This window comes from Sorex fumeus, unplaced genomic scaffold (genome assembly GCF_029834395.1).
Source record: "Sorex fumeus unplaced genomic scaffold, SorFum_2.1 ptg000030l, whole genome shotgun sequence".
In the NCBI taxonomy this organism is placed as follows: domain Eukaryota; kingdom Metazoa; phylum Chordata; class Mammalia; order Eulipotyphla; family Soricidae; genus Sorex; species Sorex fumeus.
The window spans coordinates 3,351,624-3,374,262 of NW_026606087.1; the positions used below are offsets into that span (position 1 = coordinate 3,351,624).

Below are 22,639 nucleotides of genomic sequence, written 5' to 3' on the forward strand. Positions count from 1 at the left end.
CCATTTGTGTGTTTCAATTATAAGGCCTATGTTAAAATTAGATCAGAATTTCCATTGTAGACTCTCAATTTCATAGTTGTGTAATGCCATATAAACTTGATTGTAAACAGGTCTTTAATAATAGACCTTATTTGAGTATTTATGAAAGAATTATTCAGCTTATCGGGTAGGGAAGTAACATGTTTTACATTTTTAGAGAAATCATATAGCCAGTCTTTGATTTAATGACAGTTTAAGTTTTTCAATTCATTTCTTTTGTTTTTTATTTTTGGGCCACCTCTGTTGGTGCTTGAGAGGTCACTCCTGGTGGTGCTTGAGGAATCATACATGGTGCTAGGGATCAAACACAGATTGGCCATATGTAATGCAAGCACCCTCCCCACTCTACTCTTACCTCAGCCCTTGATCTACGAGTTTTTACAATGAGAATAGACTAAATTGTTCCCCCCTTTATTGTTGAGATGATTGAGGGTTGCATGCTGTACTTGCACACTTGTTTGTGGTGCTCACACTGGATTGGTGCACCCAAGGTCACAGGAGGTCAAGTTAGCCTATAGATTTCCTAGGTCTGCCGTAACAACATAAACGTGGTAGCTTACCTTTTCTCTCTTTCCCTTTTGTTGTCTTTGCTATGTCCTGGATTGCTCACTGGTTGCAGTGCTCACCAGAGATCTCACACTTGTTGTGGCCCCAGGAAGCACAGTGGCAGTGTCACTAGGAATGCTCTCAGCATGTGGGGCAGTGTCAGAGATCAGACTCATAGCCTCAGACCTGCAGTGCAGGGGCTTTACCTCTGAGCAATATCCCAGGTCCTACACTTGGTATCTTCAAACAATATACATTATTTATCAGGGTCCTGGGGGCTCCTAGGATGAATGTATTCCTTGCCTGTTTTCCAGCTCTTGGTGGTTGTTGGGAGTCTTTGGCATTCCTTGGGTTGTGGATGCATCACTTATATCTGGCTCCATCTTTACAATGGCCTTCCCCTGTGGTATTCTCTATGTGTCCCACATCTCCCACTCTTCTTTTATAAAGCTGTAGCCATTGGATTTCCGCCTAGTATGATCTCATCTAGAGATCCTTAACTTGATTACATCTACATAGACTATTTCCAAAAGAGGTCACATTCATAGGTACCAAGGTGTTAGTCTAATCATTTTGGGTGGCACACTATATGTGAGTAAACCCCTTCATGAATTTGCTAATAAGTACTATAAAAAGTACTTTCAGTAAATGAAGTAACAGTCTTAGACTCGCCTGTGCATATAAATGTGATTCAGAATTTGGTTGCATGTTTACTTTCTATTCATGTGGTTTGCAAGTGATGTGTGGCAATTTTTTTTACTGTGAAATTAGGCTGTACATATATATAGACAGGCTATAATTTCTGACTTTAAATGGTGTGAGTAAAGTCTTAAATTCTATGGACACATGCCATTTAGCTCTTGACTTTTAAACCTACATACTTGGGTATTTTTGTAAGATGAATGTTTATGTGGTTCTGTTTGATATGAATCATGTTTGTCTCCACTTAAAAGAGTTTAAATTTATCCTGTGATGTAGTCTGATTAAAATTTGTGTGCTGAAGTGAGGGAGGGCTCTTATAGAAACTGCTGAGAAGTGCTGGGTGGAGAAATGAGGATAAATAACCAGAAGGACGAGGGCTGGTCGTTGGTATGACCAACCATAGACATTTTCTAAGGACATTTTCTAAGATAACTGGCTGAATCTCCTGGAATGGGATCTGGAGAGAAACTCTGGGCAGAGACTTTTCTTTTTTTTTCCATTTTGTGATGAACACCGTGAAGATTTTAATTTTCACTGTTACTAGGATAAAACAGTGATAAAGATTCAGTAATTCTTTCCTCAGTTTAATTATGGTTTTGGTCCCTAGCTTAACATTTGACCATGCAGTTTTGAAAACTGTATTCCTCTTCTTACTCATTCTCTGTCGACCTAATCTATTTTTTAATTGCACTTCACTTATTTAAAAACTAACAGTTTTATTCTGCTTGCTTTTATATTGTTTATTAAAATTGAAGCTCCACTAGTGTCAGAACCTTGTCAGTTTTATTCTTACTCAGGACTGTAATATACCAGGTCCTAAGGGGTATTCAGCAAATAATTGTTGAAGTGTGAACTTATCAAAAATGCTCTTAAAATTCATACTGAGAGATTTTTTTGTGTGTGTGGCTGTTTACTATCCTGTAATGGATATAATTCATTTAACTGTTCCCATTTAGGGACTTTCGGATTATTAATAGTTTTTCACAATAACAAACAAAGCTTCCTGAACATCCTGTTTGTGTGTATGCCTATGTGTATATGTATTCTTAGTAGTTTATGATACTAATTTCCTTTCACTTAAGAAAGAATGCTCCTTTAAAAATAATTAAGAAGTTTTAAGATGTGTTCTTTCAAGTATAATGAACCCGTACTTTCCAAACAGATATAAAATGCTTTTGCCAAAAAACTGGAAAATATCAGAGGCAAAGTGTTGTGTACACACACATATGCACACTGCATCTACACACTGGTAGCCTCTTAGATATTTCTATTTTTGAGATTTTTTAGCCACACCCGGTGTACTCAGGCACTACTCCTGACTTAGTGCTTGTGGGGTGGGAGTGGGGAATCATACAGTGCTAGGGGTTGTACTGGGCCTCCTGCATACAGTGCATGTGCCCAGCCCATTGAACTATCTCTCTGGTCCTGGGATATTTCTATTTCTCCTTCTCCCTCTTTCTCTCCCTCCTTTCCTCTCTCTCCTCTCTCCCTCTCTACTCTCTCTCTCTCTCTCTCTCTCTCTCTCTCTCTCTCTCTCTCTCTTTCTCTCTTTCTTGTTCTCTCTGGTTTTGGGCGCACCCGCTTTTGTTCAGGGCTTATTCCTGGTTCTGTGCACAGGGATCACTCCTGGTGGGACTTGAGGGCCCATATACAGTGCCAGGAATTGAACCCAGCTCAGCTGCATGCAAGGCAAGCACCTGCTGTCTCTCTTGTGGGATATTTTTAACTAATCCCCTCAGAAGGAAGTATCAGAAAGAACCCTTCTATCCATTGCCTAGTAGGACCGGGAAGAAAAAGCAGTCAGTTCATAGTTTTCATTTCATTTAGAATAAAATCCTTTTTCCTTAATTTGCATGTCTCCCTATGGACTTTCTAAGTAGCTAACCCGGCCTCCTTGCTGTTCCTCAAAAGTGTTGCATGTTTCCTTACTTAACTGTCTTTAACTTAACAATTTAATTGTTTTTGCTGGAATTGAGCTTCCCCTTGATAACAGCTTACTCCTCAGTTGATTTGGGGGTGTCTCAGTTAGAGGCTTCTGGCACCTTCGGGAGTGATACATAATTCTAACTAATGCCTCTTTCAATCCTTTTCTTTTTCTTTTTTGGAGGTGGCCACAGCCAGCAATGCTCAGTGGTTAGTTCTGGCTCATCATTCATAGTAATGCTCAGGGGAATTTATGCGATGCTGGGATTGAATGATTGAATCCTGATTGATTACATGGAAGGCAAGCAAGTGCCTTACCTACAGTGCTATTGTTCCGGCCCTTCAAACCCCTTATTTTCTTTGAGTTTATACCATCTCTGTTTGACCCTCCAAAACACTGTGCCTCCCCCCCGCCCCGCCCCCCCCCCGAGAACTGGAATTCCGTCCTTAGGTCCTGACATGTTGTGAGTGTCCAGTTAACATTTGTAGATTGAATGAACCCAAGGATTCACAAGGATGTTTAGTGTGTAGGAAAGGAGTGTGCTCTGAAAATGACCACACCCCTTTAGTTTTGCTTCCATTCTCTTCAGGAGAAGAGAGAAGAAATGAAAATGGGGTTTAGGATACTTGAAGTTAGCAGTGTAAGGGAAAGGAAATGAAAATGGAAGTAGTAACTCAGACTGGGGAGCAAAAGTTACAGCTGGAAGAGAGTTGGTCAACTTATTTGCTGATGGGGCACCTTTTTGTTTCTAAATCTCTGTAATACCCCTTTCATATAAGACTCATTTATTGCCGTTTTTACAAGTTAGAAAGTTGAGATTGGAAAGATTAATTAACCTTCTCAAGATTACATAGCAGTTGAGTGGGAAATACACATCTGACTGTTTGGACACATTCATGCTCTTAACTACTGTTACTTCACCAGATCTGAAGGGGGAGACTATATGGAGTTGTGATTTATATTTCACAGTGTTTTTAAGAGTTTCAGAAACTTTCCCTGTTCCTTAGTTGACTCTTTATATCAGTGAAAGTAGCTACCACCTTTGCAATTAATAGAACTTTTGGTGGCAGTGATGTAGCTTGCTGCAAATTCTACAATAGTGAGAGCTAAGGTTTTAATTATGCAAACCTTTCCGAGTCTCAGTTTTTCTGTTGTAGTACAGATGTTACTGTCTACAAATTATATTTGACACACTATACGATGATTAGTCAGATTAAAATGAGAGAATCAGAGTCTTTTAAGAGCTCTTGAAGAGAATATTTCTCATAAGCAGATTTTAGAAAGAGGTTAACTAGTCCAGAAGTACTAATTTTGTTAAAGCTGGGTCTAGAATCTCAGTTCCTCACTCAAGTGCTCTGCTTTTATTACTAAAGAATTTGTTTCTGATCTATGGAGGTCTTTTTTTAAAAAATCTTCTTTTATACACAGGTTTCAGATATCAAAACATAGAAAACTTTTCCTTCCCACTCATGTCTCTCAGCAACCTGCTTATTTATTTATTTAAAAAATTTTTTTAATGAAACACTGTGAGATACAGTTACAGACTTACACACTTTTGTGATTACATTTCAGTCCTGCAATGGTTGAGTACCCATCCCTCCACCAGTGCCCATTCTCCACCACCAATGTTCCTAATATCCCTCCCGCCACCACCCCCAACTGTCCCACCCCCCACCTCTGTGGCAGGCACATTCCCTTTTACTCTCTTTCACCTTTTGGGTGTTATGGTTTGGAATACAGGTAATAAGTGGCCGTCATGTTCGGCCTATAGTCTACTTTCAGCACGCATCTTCCATCCCTAACAAGCCCCCCAAGCATCCTTTGCTTGGTGGTTCCTTCTCTATCTCAGCTGCCTTTTACCCCAGCATGTGAGGTCAACTTCCAAGCTGTGGAAGAATCCTCCTGGTCCTTATCTTTACTATCCTTGGGTGTTAGTCTCCCATTACAAATGAGTACAGTCATTCTGTGTCTGTCCCTCTCTTTCTGACTTGTTTCACTTAACATAATATTCTCCATGTCGATCCACATCTATGCAAATTTTATGACTTCATTTTTTCTAATAGCTGTATGGTATTTCGTTGTGTAGATGTACCAGAGTTCCTTTAACTAGTCATTCGTTCTCGGGCACTCAGGTTTTTTCCAGATTCTGGCTATTGTAAGTAGTGCTGCAATAAACATACAAGTGCAGATATCATTTCTACTGTACTTTTTTGCATCTCCAGGATATATTCCCAGAAGTATATTGCTGGGTCAAATGGGAGCTCAGTTTATAATTTTTTGAAAATCATCCATATTGTTTTCCAAAAGGGCTGAACCAGTCGGCATTCCCACCAGCAGTAAAGTAGGGTCCCCTTCTCCCTACATCCACGCCAATACCGGTTGCCTTTGTTCTTTTGGATGTGTGCCAGTCTCTGTGGTGTGAGATGATTTCTCGTTATTTTGATCTATATCTCCCTAATGATTATTGATGAAGAGCACTTTTTCATTTGGATTTCTTCTTTGAGAAAGTTTCAGTTCATTTCATCGCCCCATTTTCTGATTGGATTGGATGTTTTCTTCTTGTAGAGTTCAACCAGTGTCTTGTTAACCTGCCTATTTTTACAGGTTATAGAAGGTTATTGGGTAACAGTCTTTTATGTATTCCAAAGAGATTTTATGCATCAACACACACACACACACACACACACACATCCTGTGTATTTAACACCATATCAAACAGATTACTTGAGATCTGTGGCCTTTTTTTTTGTTTGTGTGTGGTTAATTTTTCTCCATATCCAGCTGTCTCAGTACTTACTCCTGGCTTTGTGCTCAGGGGTCACTTCTGGTGGGATTCACGGGACAATATGAAGTGTCAGGAATCAAAACCTGTGCCTGTTTTATGCAAGGCAAGCCTGCTACCTGCTATACTATTTATTTTTCCCCGTAGTCTTTTTGGGGGGGGTTGGGGACACATTCAGTCATGCTCAGCAGTTACTCCTGGCAGTACTTGGGGGACCATATTGTATGCTGTGGATTGAACCTGTGTCAGCTGCGAGCAGGGCTGCTGTATCCTTACCCACTGTACTATTGTCTCTCTGGCCTCTGTCGTTTTTTAATGATAGCATTCATACTGAGTAAATGTTTCACATTTTAGCAGTTATTTACTAAAGAACGTTTTAAGCTGTTTCCAGTCATACCCCCTCCTTTAAAATTTGATTTACCCTTAGTTTATAATCTTCGTTCTAGTCTTTTAAATCAAGGATCGTTTATAATGAATACCCTTGCAAATGCTATTTTCTTGTACGTCCAGATGTAGAATAAATATCTAGGAGTGAAATTGCTAGATCAAAGAGTATATGTTCTTGTATTTTCTAAATATTAACATACTTCGACTTTTATTTATTTTTGTAGTACCGGGGGTCAGACCCGGAACTTCACACAAGTAGGGCAAGTGCTCTACACCACTGAGCCGCATCCCCAGTCTTACTATAGAAATGAAGTTTCATTTTGACTGAATCTACTTTTAATATTTGACAGTTTATAATTTAAAAATTAAGTTTGACAGTTGTGGGATTTTTACATTCATTTTATTAAAAAAATTTATTTTGTTTTGGGACCACACCTGAATGCTCTCAGGGCTTACTCTCTGCTTTGCACTTAGGAATCACTCCTGCTAGGGCTCAAGGGCCCACATGGGGTGCCGAGGATTAAACCTGGCTTGGCCATTTACAAGGCAAGTGCCTTACCTGCTCCACTATCTCTCTAGCCATTCGCCCCTCTGTCACCTTTGTTTTTCTTTTAAAAACAAGTACATCCTATGTGATATATTAAAGAAAGCAAAGCAATATTTTGGAGTTAGCCCTGAATTTGGAATTGGTTCTCCCAGCCTATCTGCTTTTCAACCTTTATTATATCATCTAACTGCTGAGCTTCAATGATCTTTGCAAAGTAGGAATTAGTAGTACCAGTCGTACAGTAGATGTCAAGGACTATGTTATTTCACAGATTCTAAGCCATTTTCTCCATATATTTCAGTACCACTGACATCAATAAGTAAAGTAAAGTAAAGGCCCTCCCGTTGATCATCGATTTGCTCGAGCGGGCCCAGTAACGTCTCCATTGGAGACTTTGTTGTTACTGTGTCTGGCATATCGAATACTCTCGGTAGCTTGCCGGGCTCTCCGAGAGGGGCGGAGGAATCGAACTCGGGTTGGCCATGTTGGCTGCGTGCAAGGCAGACGCCCTACCCGCTGTGCTATCGCTCCAGCCCAATATAACCTCATAATAGAGCTGTGTCCTGTATTTTACCGTCTAATTGTAACAGATTTTCTGCCAGTTATTTTTGGAGGGCAAATCTGGGATGTTACCATAATGAAAAGCCTTTTATATGGTTATAAACCAGTTTTTGGACCTCCCCCAAAATAGCGTGCAATAATTATATGGTATGTTGAATGTTTTCCTTTCCTGACACTTTAAAGTAATGGTTATCTTCGATGTTTGGTGAGGTAGGGTGATTTTACGTATGGGGTCAAGTGAGCTGTGTCAGGGCATAGTTTAGTCAGAGAAAGTTCAGTTTACGGGACAGTTTGGTATTAGGATTAGATGGGTATTAGAGGTGTGGATATAGCAATGAAAGTTTTGTTCTGGAGAACGAGTCAGTGCAGCAGACCCATCAATTTCTGGGAAGAGAGTGTAACTTAGAGGTCCCCAAATGTATTTCGCCTACTGCCCCCATCCCCACCCCTTTACCAAAACAAACCAAAACAAAACAAAACAAAAAACCAGATAAAACCTTCTGTACTCATACTGGAAATCTGTCTTTTCAAAGTGAAAAAACAAAATGTCCCTTTGTCACATCCTAAGCTATTACCTCCCTGGGGAATGTTCTCACATACTATCCCCCACCTCCATGGCGACATGGCGAGTATCACCCAGTTTGGGTAACAGTGGTGGTAGAGCACAGGAACAGGTATTATCTAGAAATCCAGGTTTATAAAAGTAGGAACTACTGCAAACTGTTGGTGGGTGACTGGACTTTGGCTCAATGTTGAAAGTTAGAAACTGTACTAATTCATAATAGAGACTTTGTTCTTTAAATTTCTTTGCTTATTTTGCTCTTGGGGCCACTTCTGGACTCTTCCGGGACTACTACTTGCTTGGTGTTCAGCAGTTGCTCTTGGCGGTGCTATGCTGTGGTGTGGAGACCACATAGGACCATGGGGTGCTGGAGTTTGAACCTGGGCCTCCTGCTTGCGAAGCATGCACTCAGCTCATTGAGCTCTTTCTCCAGTTGTCTGCTAGAGACTTTAAAATGATTTATCTGATGAGGATTTTGTATCCAGACTATATAAAGAGTTCTTACACTTAGCATTGAAAATACAAGCCAATTGAAAAGTAGAAAAGTTTGGAATAACCATTTCCATAAAGATGAAATTTACTGATTAGTTTGTAAAGTGATACTTAACATCGTGGTTAGGGAGATGCAACTCAAAACTGTAAAGAGATTCAACTTTATACCTGCTGGCATGACTCTGTCATAGTGACCATTGGCTTATTGTTCAGTGGTTCCTAGGGGGAGCATGTGTACTTTTGTGGTTAGTGCTTAAGTTAAACTTGTCTTACATATGGTCGGTGTATATGAATAGTGGTTGCAACCATGACAGGGCTCCTTTCCTCTGATGTCAGTTTTCATTCTCATTCCACTGACATTAGTGAACTAAAAATTCCTTTTAAGGGCTGGTGGATTTGGAAGAGTAAAGGCTATGGAGAATAGGTAAAGCTTCTTCAGGAAACTGATATGGATGGTGTTTTATGCCCGTTTAATAAGTTTCCCTTCACAGTCAAGTTCTTCTTTTTCTCTTTGACCTTTGCCAGAAATGTTGCCATGTTTTGGTTAGTATTTTGGTTTTTAAAAGAGAAAGCATCTCAGGCTGGAGAGATAGTACAGGGATTTATGTGCTTGCCTTGCACATGGCCAAGTGCATTATTTGATCCCATGCACTGCATTTGGTCACTGAGTACTGCATGGAGTTGATTCCTGAGCACTGAGCAAGTAATAAGTCTTGAGCGTAGCTGGGTGTGGACTTAAACAAAAACAGAAGAACAAGTGTCTAGAGATAACATCTCAGTGGCAGAGTACACATTTTCCATGTCTGAGGCCCTGGGTTTGATCCCTGACACCCTTTACCAGAAATATTTAATAATAATGAAAAGAGCAAATATCACTTAAAGGTTTGCTTTGAGCTGTTTTGTTTGTGTTCCAGTATGACCCTAATTTTCCACTTAATACCTCTGGGTGAGATTGTGCTTTTCTGACCAAACTTAGTTTTAATTTCAGAGTGCAAGGAACTCTGGGAAGGAGATAAGTGCATTTGTACCTAGAATTTTCCCAGAAGGCTGAGGCCAGAGGAAGAGTATAATAGTGAGGAACTGGCAGAATGAGGAAGCTGGGATTATCGGGAGTACCCCAGAGATAAGGTTTTCTCTAATGGTCTAGCTTAGGGCTGACTCTTTCTGTTACGGGATAGGGGGAAAAAATTATCTTCCATTTCTTCTTGGGCTTAATAATTCTTCAGAGTTACAATTCAGTGCTGGTAATGGTTCAAAACCATAATTCTTTTGAGGGACTGCCCTGGTGTTGCTCAGTGGGTCATGAGGCCATACCTCCCTAACCGGACCTGTGCTTCAATCCTAGTACTTGAGGATGTACACTGCTTTGGTTCCAGGAGCCACTTGGGGCCCACTGTGTGATGCTCTGAAGGCTGTGTTTTCCTGGGGTTTGGGTATCGAGTCTAGGTCAGGTGCATGTACCATATTCCAGCCCTCAGGACTATCCAAAGAGAGCTTTTTTTGTTGTTTGTTGTTTGTTGGCTATGTTGGGCTGTGCTCAGGTGCTACTCCTGACTGTGCCCAGGGGTCATTCTGACTCTGCTCAGAGGACCAGAATGTAGGACCAGGGATAGAACCAGGTTCTCTTCCATACAAGACAAGCATCTAAAACCTGTACTCTCTCTTTGGTCTTCAGTATTAACTTTTGTTGTCTGTCCTCTGGACCTCACTACAGTTTAGAACAAAATTTCTGGGTAACTGAGTACCAGATACCAGATTAGGAAACAAACATTTGTACTAGAATGATTTGTAATTTGATGTGTATTTTACTGTATCTTGTCATATTCATGGCCCATTGATTTGCTGCTGGACACTTACTGTACATGAGGTGTTTAGATTGCCGTGAGATTGCACAGAAGTCACATGAAAGATAACATGGTGATTTTAGATAATCTGATATCATCAGGAACATAGATGACCTATGTTTTTGTTAGAAAGAAACCCATGATTACTGGACTGTGTAGCTTTTGAAAATTCTGCAGAGTACTAGTTGATAAACTGTGGAGGTATCTGTAATAACGTATAATAGGCTATATTAAATACTAATTTTGTCAAAAAATGAATTTACTTGAATGAAAGATTTCCAATGGCAATATCAAGTGTATTGAAAACATTTGATACGAAAATAGGGAGAGTTTTGCAAGGAACAAAGGTTCTCTGTGACTTGACAGCTGCTGTTTTAAAGGACACCAGGAAGAGCCCCGCTCTGGTTCACAGCTGCCTGAACTTACTGCAGTCTTCTCTAGTGTTACCAAAGGAATTTATATTGCTTCTGTTTTAGAAAAGAGGTTCTACTCTTAGCTAACCAGGTCCTTTTTGTGGTCTGGGAAATTAATTACTAACTCCCCGTAAGGATCTTCATAATTTCCCAACAGTAAGTATTTTGAGATTCTAATTATGTGGAAGGTACAATGCCTAACTCTAGGGAAGTTCTAAAAAGCATGATAGGCCTTAGACATACTGAGTCCTTGTTGAACATAGAACACTACATTAACTGAAACTCAGACTCAATTTAGTTCTTTTAACCCCTAAATACTGAGAATAAAACAGTAGTTATCAAGTTACTTTCTTTTTTTTTCTCTTAAATTTTTATTACTGAAACACCATGAGGTACAGTTGTAGACTTACAAATTTTTGTGCTTGGATTTCAGTTATACAATGATCGAATACCCATCCCTCCACCAGTGCCCATTCTCTACCACCACCAGTCCCAGTATCCCTGCCACCCCCCATCCTCCCATCCCACCCTACCTCTGTGGCAGGGCATTCCCTTTTGTTATCTCTCTCCTTTTGAGTGCTGTGGTTTGCAAAAGAGACATTGAGTGGCAATCTTGTTTGATCTATAGTCTACTCTCATGCATCTCCCATCCTGAGAGGAACTTCCCAACACCCTTTATTTGGTGCTCCCTTCTCTATTTGAGCTACCTTTTCCCCTAGCGTGTGCAGCTGGCCTCAAAGCCATGGAATAATCCTCCTGATACTTATCTCGGCTATTCTTGGGTGTTAGTCTCTGGCTGGTGAGATAGCACAGCGGTAGGACGTTTGCCTTGCACGCAGCCAACATGGCCGACCCGAGTTCGATTCCTCTGCCCCTCTCGGAGAGCCCGGCAAGCTACTGAGACTATCTTGCCCGCACGGCAGAGCCTGGCAAGCTACCCGTGACGTACTCGATATGCCAAACACAGTAACAACAAGTCTCATGATGGAGACGTTACTGGGCCCGCTCGAGCAAATCGATGAACAACAGGAGGACCGTGACCGTGATGTTCCCCAGATGAATGCAGTCTTTCTATGCGTGCCCCTTTCTTTCTGACTCATTTCGCTTAGCATGATACTTTTCATGTAGTACCACTTGTATATGAATTTCATGACTTCATCTTTTCTAACAGCTGCATAATACTTCATTGTGTAGATGTACCAAAGTTTCTTTAACCAGTCATCTGTTCTCGGGCACTCAGGTTTTTTCCAGATTCTAGCTATTGTAAAGAGTGCTGCAATGAACAAACAAGTGCAGATGTCAAGTTACTTTCAAATTTAAAGGTCTTATTATAAAGTATGTCATTTACATATTTGTGCCCTAGCTATTATTTGGGTAATAAAGGCAACAGTACAGTGGGTAAGGTGATTTGACCTGGGTTCGATGTATTTACTTTCAGGAGTAATTCCTGAGTGTGAAGTCTGGAGTAACCCCTGAACATTGCTGGGGTGTGACCCCCAAACCAAAAATAAAAATGTAGTGAGCTAAGGGTTTGGAGACAAGGATGATTTGGAGAGAGCGGTGGTGTGCTTGGTGTCCATTTTCCCATATAGTGAAGAAGAGAGGGATGCTTAAGTCCTCTTTGCTGAAACTAGGTGATGGGGAAAGCTCTTATAAATGGTTTTGTTGCATCTCGGGTGGGGTATTTATCCACAATCTGAGTTACTGTTGAGTGCATGTAAGACACTGTCATAGACATTATTGAAAATATAGTGTTCTTGGGGCTGAAAATGATTTAATGGCTATAATCAGAGAATGCTGAAAAAAATACAGAAGGTGCTTTAGATTTCAGCAGTAAGGAAAAACTTGCCTTTGAGGGGATTTGAAAGGAAGTTTTATGCTTATTCCCTATTGAATTTAGCTCATTGTATCATTTATACATTTATATCTGAAATATACGCCGTCATAAAATTGTAAGTACCCAGTTACATTATATGCATAAAATGTGGTCATAAGTCACAATTCTTACTATCAGTATTTGAAGTTGGGAATATGCTCACACTAACATTATTTTAAAATAAAAAGAGGACTGAGAATATGGCTCAGTGGTAGAACCCTTGCCTTAAGTGTGTAAGACCATAGATTTCCTGATTCTAGATTTGATTCCTGGCACAACCAAAAACAAAGAAAAGAATCAGAGAAATTTGATGTATGTTGAGATAATTCTGAATGAAATTTTGCAAAGAAAGTAAGATATGGTTTGGGCTTCAATTTTAATGCTACAATTTATCTGTAAATTATAGTTTATTGGGGAGGGTTGGTCTGCACCAAGTGGTACACAAGGGGACCATGTGGTGCTGAGGTTTGAATCCACTGCACTACCTCTCAGGTTTATGTTTAGTGTCATAGAACATGCTTTGTACTCCACATACGGTAGTTTTGCTTTTGTTTTTTTATTTGGGGGAGCAGAGCAGCAATGATCTGGGGTTTCTCTTGTCTCTCTGCACTCAGGAATTACTCTTGGCAAGGCAAGCTCCCCACTGTACTATCACTCCAACTTTGGTATTTTTGCTTTTTAAGACAACCCTGCGAAGTTACTATTATTTCCCTATTCGGGACAAAGAATGCATTTCAGATATGTTAAAAGAGCTGCTCTGGTTTCCTATAGCTAGTGAAAATGGAAGAGTCATGTCTTGGTCTGCCTGACATTTTTTTTTCAGGCTTTTTTTTTTAATTCTGTCTTGCTGCACCCACCATAGTTGGCCACACACCAAAGATTGAAGAGCCTCAGCAAAATCTTCCCCCATCTAAAGAGAGTTGGGTATACACAACACTCATTGCATTTAGTGTAATTCTTAGTCCCAAGCTCCCTATTCTCTTGTCTCCTTCCCCACAGTTGCAGATCTTCCTTGTATATCTTCTGCGGGAGATTTTTCCTCTTCCATTTTCTTTCTTTGATGCTTCATCCAAAGTGGGCAGTGGTGTTATACCCCCCTCTTCTCACCTTGTTCTCTTAAGAAAATGGGCAATGGAGAGATTAATGAATTTCACTAAGGACTCACCTAGCTGCTAGGAGGTAGGATGGCATCTGGATTGGAATTTCAGAATCAGCCCTTCTCAGACTCCAAAACCATGTGTTTTCTTTCATCATATCTCCCCCAGCAAATTAATATATTCATCTCTTAATAACATTAAACATTAAACATTAAAATCATGTTTATCATATTTAGTAATATCATGCATGTTCTATGATAAAAGTAATAATGGGAAAATAATGACAAAGCGGAGACTAGCAGAAACCCCAGTATTTGTTGGTCTCGAATGTTGCAGGATGAATTCTGTGTGTGGTGTGGGGAAAGGAGGAGGTATGAGATGATGAGCAGGATCTTAAAAGAAAGAACTTTCTTACACTTGGTTTTCTTTTTCTTTTTTTGAGGGGGCGGGGTTAGGGGCCACATCTGGTGGTGCGCAGATTCCTCCTGGCTCTGGTCTCAGGGATCACTTCTGGTGGGTTCAGGGGACTGTGTAAGATGCCAGGGCTAGAACCCGAGTCAGCTGCACAAAGCAGGCATCCTACCTGTTGTACTATTGCTGCAGCCCCACACTTGGCTTTTCTTGCCTCTGCCTGCCCTGCCCAGCCCTGCCTAGCCGTGCTTAGGTATCATGCCTGGTGGTGCTCAGGGACCTCATGGGGTGCCAGGGATTGAACCCAGGTTGGTCACGTGTGCAAGACAAGTACCTTACCCACTGTATGATGCTTGTTTCTTTTTCTTAGTACTTCTGTTCATTTTATACATTTTATGAAAATAATAATGTAATGAAAATAATAAAAAAATAATTATGAAAATAATAATAATAATAATAAATGGAAAATTCCATTCCATTTTATACATTTTATGAAATAATAATAATTCTAGAACATGAGTTTAAGTTGTAGTTCTTTTAGATTTTTCATATTCTGCTTCCTTTTTACTTTATTCACGATCATCCTGTTGTTCGTCAATTGCCTCGAACAGGTACCAGTAACGTCTCCTTTGCCCTAGCCCTGAGATTTTAAAAGATGCCATATTCAAGGGTCTTTCAGGGTTAGGAGAATGAGACCCATCATTGTTACTGGTATTTGGCATATTGAGTACACCACGGGGAGTTTGCCAGACCTACCGTGGGCAGGTTTCATTCAGTAGCCTTTTTAAAAACTTTGTTAAAGTTTTTAAAAATTCAGTCACTGTGATTTGCAAAACTGTTAATGGTAGTTTTTGTGTTCTGTTTATAGTTGGGTTGTCTGAAACAAAGTAACAGTTATTCTGTGCCACATTTTAAGAAATCGGTAAGGGGAGATATCTATGTAAGAAAGGATCATTGAAAATTAGTTGGGAAATATTTGTTATCACCTAGTATAATTGACTGTTATGAACCGCCTGTCACAGGGTAACTACTCCCTAGTGATGGTTGTTACTGTGATTGAAGACATTTCATTTTTTCTTGAGGTTGTTGGGTTGGAGAAAGAGTATGAATGTGCCCTCCCCCCACCCCTCCTGGGAGACAACAGGTTGTGAACTGGCACACATCGGCCAAGGAGCCCATGATTTTGGTCCTGGGCATCTGCCCAGGATGGCTGTGACTGGGCAAGTTGTTTACCCCCAATAAAAATTTCTACTCTAGGGGAGTTTATATTCTTGTGTGTTGCAGGGTGGGGCAAAGAGCATGTCAAGGTGGAGGATGGGCAATGGAAGTAAAAAATAGGTTTGAAAACTATCCTGGAAATATTTAGACTGAAAAACTCTTCAGCCTTGAGTTGGACTTGAGTCAAGATTCAGAAGAATTCCTTACCTTTTTGATTCTTTCAGTGCTTGTGCTTTTACCAGGTTTAAAGCATCATCTTAATGAGAAAGTTGTCAAATATACACAGAAGTATAGATAATAGTGAAATGGATATTGGTATATACATTGCCCATATTTGGTAGTTAGTAAGGCTTTTCCACACCTTCCACGTGTTCTGAGAGACTTCTGAGAATGGTGCTGTATTCAGAATTGCCCTGTCCATCTTTTGTTGAATCCAAGATGATGAATCCCAGATGATGAATCCTTAGATCTGGGTTGGAGTGATAGTAAGCAGGTAGGGTGTTTGCCTTGCATGCGGCCAACCCGGGTTTGATTCCTCCTGCCCCTCTAGGAGAGCCTGGCAGGCTACCGAGAATATCTCGCCGCGTGGCAGAGCCTGGCAAACTCCCCATGACGTATTCGATATGCCAAAAACAGTAACAACAAGTCTCACAATGGAGACGGTACTGGTGCCCGCTCGAGCAAATCGGTGAACAATGGGAGGACAATGGTACAGTGCAGTGCTACCTTAGATCTAGCTTCCTATATTTTTATATGCTGGTGTGGTGGACTGCCTTAGTAACCAGTGTGCTAGGTTTTCCTGTGTTTCCTGGAAGCATCAGTAAATTACCCATTCCAATGTGTAGACCAGGCACCTCTCTGTGGCAGTGTTTGGGAACTACACTTCTACTGGTGGCTTGGTGTCAGGAGAAAGTGGGTTTTCACTTCTGCCAACTGAATGCAGAAGTTGAATCCGCTGATTGTCTTTCCTCTCCTCCCCCTCTTCCTCTTCAGGCTTCTAAGAATGGGTAGATGCTGAGTTGGCAATTAGGTCAAGCAGAGCTCCTGTTGTGCAATCTCATGGCATATAATCAGAAAAAACATTCCTGCTATCGCATTATTTTCTTGCATTATTAAGTGCTTCCATCATCTTAACCCAAACCAGATTTTATAAGGAGAAATAGATCTTCCTCTTTGTGTTGGAGAGCTTCCCCAGTCTTAAATTTTCTCCACACTCCTAACAAACATATAGAAGGTCCTTGGACCCTTCTTACATCTACCTGGCAGTCACCCTGCCTTAGCCAGGCTCCTCCAAGCATACAAGTAAAGAAAGAAGCTTACTCTTTCTTCCTCATTTCCCCCTTCAGTATGCTCTTCTGATACTTGATCCTTGCTCCTTTCCTGAACCTTAACTCGGTGGCACAGAGCTATACTGTGCTTTCGTTTTTCCTGATTTCTGCCTCAGAATATCTTTTCTGGGTGTGGTAGAAAGCTTTTTCCAACATCAGGAGAGAGAGACTTGTTTTCTTTTCTGCAAACTCCTAAAGCTCTACATTTGCACACGAATGTACAAAAAGTTCCTAAGCATGATGCAATATTTTAACCACTTACATGTTGTTGCCTTCTCAACAACTGGCATTTTAATACTCTTTCTTTATAAAGAGCATTTTATACTTTTTCTTTCCTTTGACCAGTATTAACAGTCCCACCCCCACACCCCTAATCATTGCACAACTGGATGTTGTGTAAAAAGGAGTGGGCTGTGAAAGTAAGGATCTTGTCCTTGTGATACTTCAGAAACCATTGCTCAATGAATGAAACCAAGAGAGCAAGAGCAATTAGCTGATGGATTTCAAGTAGTAGGAAATAAGGTTTTGCTGAACAACACAGTTCAAACTGGAGCACTTTGCATACCGTGTAAACAAAGTGCTGAAGCACCAGGGAACCATTTAATATAATTGATCTTATTGCGACCAAGGGAACAATCAAGGGTAGAACGTAGGGATTCTTTGTGTAACCCGCAGCTAACTGCATCTCACGTATATGCCATATGCATTCAAAGGAGCACATGAATCTTAAAATGTACACATCAGTTATTTTTATTTTTACTAGTGGTGCTGGGATGGGAGGATTTCCAGTGAGGCTCTACCTTGAGGTGCTGAAGCCTGGGGGTGTAGTGCCACTAGTCCACCCTGGTACTTGGGGGCACGCAATATTAGATATTAAACTCAAGTCTTTCTCATGTTCTTCTGTTTCTGTAGTTCCAGCTTAGCAAATTTTACTTGTTTGGGCGCCATACATGGTGGTGCTCAGGTGTTAAAAATGCTCTACATTAAGGAATCACTCTTGACAGGCTTGGAGGAGCATATGGGATGCTGGGGATGGAACCTGGGTCGGCCTCATGCAGGATAAGCCCTACCTACTGTATTGTCACTCCAGCCCCAGCTTGGTGAATTTTCACAGATGTAAAATTTTTATCTGCATAATTATAATTAGACTTAGAAGATATTTTTAGAACTCAAATGGGAAGTTTTTAATCTTAATTCACAATTTATGGATACCAGATCTCATGGTGTAACTGAGTTTGGGATTACTAGGCTGGCAAGACATTATACTTGATAAAAACACTACTTCAGACCAGAGTAATAGTATAGTGGATAGTATAGTTGCGCTTGCCTTGAAGTGGCCAACTCAGATTCAATCCCTGGCACTCCATATGGTGCCCTGAGCCTCACCAGGAGTGATTATTGAGCACAGAGCCAGGAGTAAGTACTGAGCACCACGGAGTGTGATCCCAAACCAAAAGTAAAGCATCAGTTTTCCTATTGTTGGTCTGCTGCCTCAGACATCTGATACTAATGTTTAAGTTACAAAAATGTTATGTGTTTGTGTGCTGATTGTGCTTATAACCTAAATAGAATGAATGCTGTTTCTCTGCATATTCTGACCTATACTTACTAGTTTTAGGAGAGGAATTCTTTGATCTGTAGGCCTTCAAAACTGATATTCTTTAGGATGGATCCATATTAAGATACTTTGAATGTGGGTACTTCTTTCCTTCCAGCAAAGATGATGATCTCTACCAGCAAATTGTAAAAATGCGCCAAAATTAAGAAGAAATGTGGACTTAAGTGTGTAGAGATTCCAGTAATTAATTTCTCATACAAATTAGTGAACAGAATAAATGCTTATACCAGTGTTTGTTAAGTGGCAAAAATTCTTAGGACATTTAGATTATGTTTCAAGAGTACAGAAAACAAGATGTTAAACAGCCACTAAAAGGAAAAACAATTATTTTAATGGGCTTTATAGTTGTTTAAATCAACAATTTTTTTTTTTTGGCTTTTTGGTCCCCACCTGGTGATGCTCAGGGGTTACTTGTGGCTCTGTATTCAGGAATTACTCCTGGGGGTGCTCAAGGGACCACATGGAATGCTGGAAATCGAACCCTGGTTGGCCACATGCAAGGCAAATGCCCTACCTGCTGTGCTATTGCTCCAGTCCCATAAACCAACAATCTTTTATATAGCCTTTTAAATCTTAATTTATTCTCACAAGGCAAAACTCCATCTAACGGAAATAATTCTAGTTATTTTGCAGGACATGGACATTTGGAAAAAGTTTTTATTATTTGTCTACTTAGTTTCAAAATGGGAGGAAAAGTGCAGGAGTAATTTAGGCATAAAGTGAGAGTCATCAATGAAATTCACGTTGTACAAGATGAAAGTACAGCAAGCAGTATCAGATTGCAGTGGAGAAATGTGTTTCAGGAAACGAATCTATAAACAGTGTGCTTTATCCACTTGCTTGGTCAAAGACTCAGTTTTAACCTAATGTTTAGAATAAGTGGGCAACAAAGATTATTATTGCCAGTTGTATATACTTTTTGAGGAGGTGTGTGAATGCTAAAAAGTGAGTCCAGGATTGTTTTTGATATCTGTTTATTTTTAAATGGAGATGGAGTGGTGATGGGAGATGACTTCCCACTAAAAGCAGCTCCTGTTGGTAAATGTTTCTTTTACAGACTTTGTTTAATAAATCGTGCATTTAAGTGAAAGCATCAAAAGGGAAAGAAGGTGATAAATACTGGATTCTGTGATTAAAGCAGTCCTAAAGTTTAAATAACATGTGGAAAGTAGGAAAGTGTTGTTCAGAAATAAATGAGTGAAGTCGCAGTCTCAGGCTGATAAGTATTTTGCTTGCCCCCAGCCCCCAGGGGATGCTTCTTTAATGTCCTGTTCAAAGTGCAAGTTTCTGAGAAGCTTTTGGGTGTTTTTCCGGGGTCACTGTGCCCAGGGTTATTGCTTATGAATGCTGGGAGCCTGCAGGTCCAGCTGCTCCGGGCCCTTGCCTGAAGAATGCTGAACACCTGTAGTGCTGATTCCTGGCATTAAGGTGTCTGTCTTCCTTCTTTCTAGTCATTCCTTCAGAGTTTGTAATGAGCCAATGGGAAAATAGGCTTTGAGGAAGTCACTCAAGTGGGCAGAGCTGAGGAGCTGCTCAGAACAAAAGAAGGATGATGTCAGTGTCCTACTTAGTGTCCTTTGTTAGTAGGGGGAAGTAAATTCCCTCAGATCCTGGTGGTGGTTATTGTTTTTTTTTAAAAACCTTAAAAAAAGTAATACATTTTTACTGGATTTTTAGTGGTCTTCTAAGATTTGACCTAAGGTTCATTCCTTTTACTCTGCTACCTTATCTGTCCTTTCTTTTGATGTGGTTTCAGAAGGCACCGCTTGGGGAGGCTTTTAGAACAGAATGAAATAGAATTTCAGATTAAAAATATGAAAAAGCAAGGGAAATGGCTCGATGGTAGAGGACCTCTTGTCCCTAGTGCTGTGAACAAGAAAACCCCAAACCCCTCCCAAGTGAAAGCTAGTTTGAGATCTCTGCAAATGAAGAAAAGTTTTGATATCACGTTTTTTTAAGTGTGGGAAAAGAAGTCGGCCTTGTTGGGGGTGGGAGGTGGAGATAATGAAGAATTGAAGGTTCTAGATGTTCTTTTGTTGTCTCAAATTGTTTTTGCTTCTGTTATCATCCAGTGGCAAATAGGTCTGAATAATTACTAATTATAATAATTACTGATTTTAGTTTTTCAGGGACTTCAGATCTATATTCTAAGACCTATATAATTAGGAAAACCCTTGCTATCTTTCATAATGTCTGGCATATTTTAATTTAGAAATCTAGAGATATTTAGTGCTTTTTTCCCCTTAACTCAGAACATGCTCTGAGTGGACTATTGAGAGGAATTAGCATAGGAAAAAACTTAGTTCAATGAAAATATGTTATTTCAAATTAGTAGTGTTAAAGTTATATTTGTACCTGAATAAGGAAATAAACATAAAGTTTAAAATGAAATTTTTTTTTACAGTCCTATTTTGTGACAGATTATGATCCAACCATTGAAGATTCTTACACAAAGCAGTGTGTCATAGATGATAGAGCTGCCCGTCTAGATAGTAAGTCATTTTTCCTTATTTGATAATTTGCATGTTTTTAAAAAGCAAACATTTTTTTGGTAAAATGCTACAGTTGAATTATTTGATATCTAACAACATCTAACAGGATAATCTTGATTCCAAGCCCATCTTTCATTGATTTTATTGGAGAAAGCCGCATATCGGGCAGTTTTGGTAATGTAGAAACAGTCACTGGGTTGCTCTTATTCTTGTGAAACTCGTCTTGTTATAACTTGTGGAAGTTATATTTATTTGGAAAAAACATGTCACGCCGCAATTCTTTTTGGCGAAGGCTAAAACAGATGAAGTAAATATAGAAAAGTTTCAATATTTGCCAATTTGCTTAGAATTTATAGCAGAGAACCTTTAGCAAAGAGTGTTTTTGCTTGGCTAAATACTCCACCTCTGCAAGATAAAACCCTGTTTTTTTTTTAAACTTGTATAGTTCTTTTGTTCACAGTGATCAAGAAATACTTTAACTTCCCTGCATCCCTCAATATAATATTTGAGGGTAAACCAGATTTTCCTTGTTGAGTTTGTAGATTTCTTTTTTGAGTTCTTCCTAAGGAGGAAATAATGCATCCAAGTGGTGTCTAACCCCACCTGCCTAAATGTTTGATATTTTTAACCTTGTAATTACTATGCTAATAAGTTCTAACTACAAATCCATCTGTACCAATGATGATAGCTCTGAAACTGCTCTGCCACCAGAATATCTTAGTGTTTGTTATAGTGAAAAGTGCTGAGAGAAAACTATCTTTTCTTTGTTATGCTCAGTATGATGCTCTCAAAAGGAATCACATTAATTGAGCCTACCCCTGAGGGACGCCTTTAATAAAATAGAAACAGTTAAATCTGTTGTTTTTTCTTTAGTCCTAGATACTGCAGGACAAGAAGAGTTTGGAGCTATGAGAGAACAGTACATGAGAACTGGCGAGGGGTTCTTGTTGGTCTTTTCAGTCACAGATAGAGGCAGGTTTGTACCATTGTTAAATGTGAGTTCCTGTGTTGATCGTTATTTTATTTGATGTGACTTTTCTTTTTCTGTTTTTAAATAGCAAAGTTAATAAAGTTCCAAGTGGGACGTTGAACTTACTCACCAAGTAGATTAAATTTGTTTTTGTGTTTTCAGTTTTGAAGAAATTTATAAATTTCAAAGACAGATTCTCAGAGTAAAGGATCGTGATGAGTTTCCAATGATTTTAATTGGTAATAAAGCTGATCTGGATCATCAGAGACAGGTGAGAAGAAACGTTGCTGCTTGGAAATCAGTTGGTTATAAGCATGTAATTGAATGAAATTGTTTAATACAATATATGATAAGTATATTTTATAATAAATAAGTAATAAAATACAAGTACAATTATGTCATAATGAAAAGAACCTATGTTTGGCATTCTGGATTTTGCAGAAATCACAATAGATAAGAAATAAGGAAGTATATTTGGAAAATTAATGCACCTAGTTTTATTTGGAATTTTATTTGCTTCCTACCCCCTATATATGGAATTTTAGCAGAACTTGAGCTCTGTACGCTTACAGAAAAATGTACCAATTTCGTTTATCTTCACATGATGTGCTTTCTTAGGTAACACCAGAAACACTAGAAACTCTAGTTTACAAAGATACTTTTCTTTTATCTCTCCTCCCTCTCACTCCACCTTCCCTTTCCCTCTCCCCCCTCCCCCCTTTTTGGGCATTGTGATTTGCAATACTCTTAAGTTTATGGCAATACCATAAGGTACCAAAAGGTTATCAGCTATTATCATAGTGGTCCCTTCTCTGTCTTTTTTTTTTTTT

General features: G+C 39.6%; 1 protein-coding gene across 1 annotated transcript in view; it reads left to right on the top strand.

The window, feature by feature from the left end:
- RRAS2 (RAS related 2) overlaps positions 1-22,639 on the top strand; it is a 79,879-nt gene that overhangs the window by 45,153 nt on the left and 12,087 nt on the right. The window contains exons 2-4 of the mRNA XM_056116169.1: positions 20,752-20,839; positions 21,713-21,815; positions 21,972-22,080. Of these exons, the coding sequence (XP_055972144.1) occupies positions 20,752-20,839; positions 21,713-21,815; positions 21,972-22,080 (300 nt within the window). The remainder of the gene's footprint in view (positions 1-20,751; positions 20,840-21,712; positions 21,816-21,971; positions 22,081-22,639) is intronic.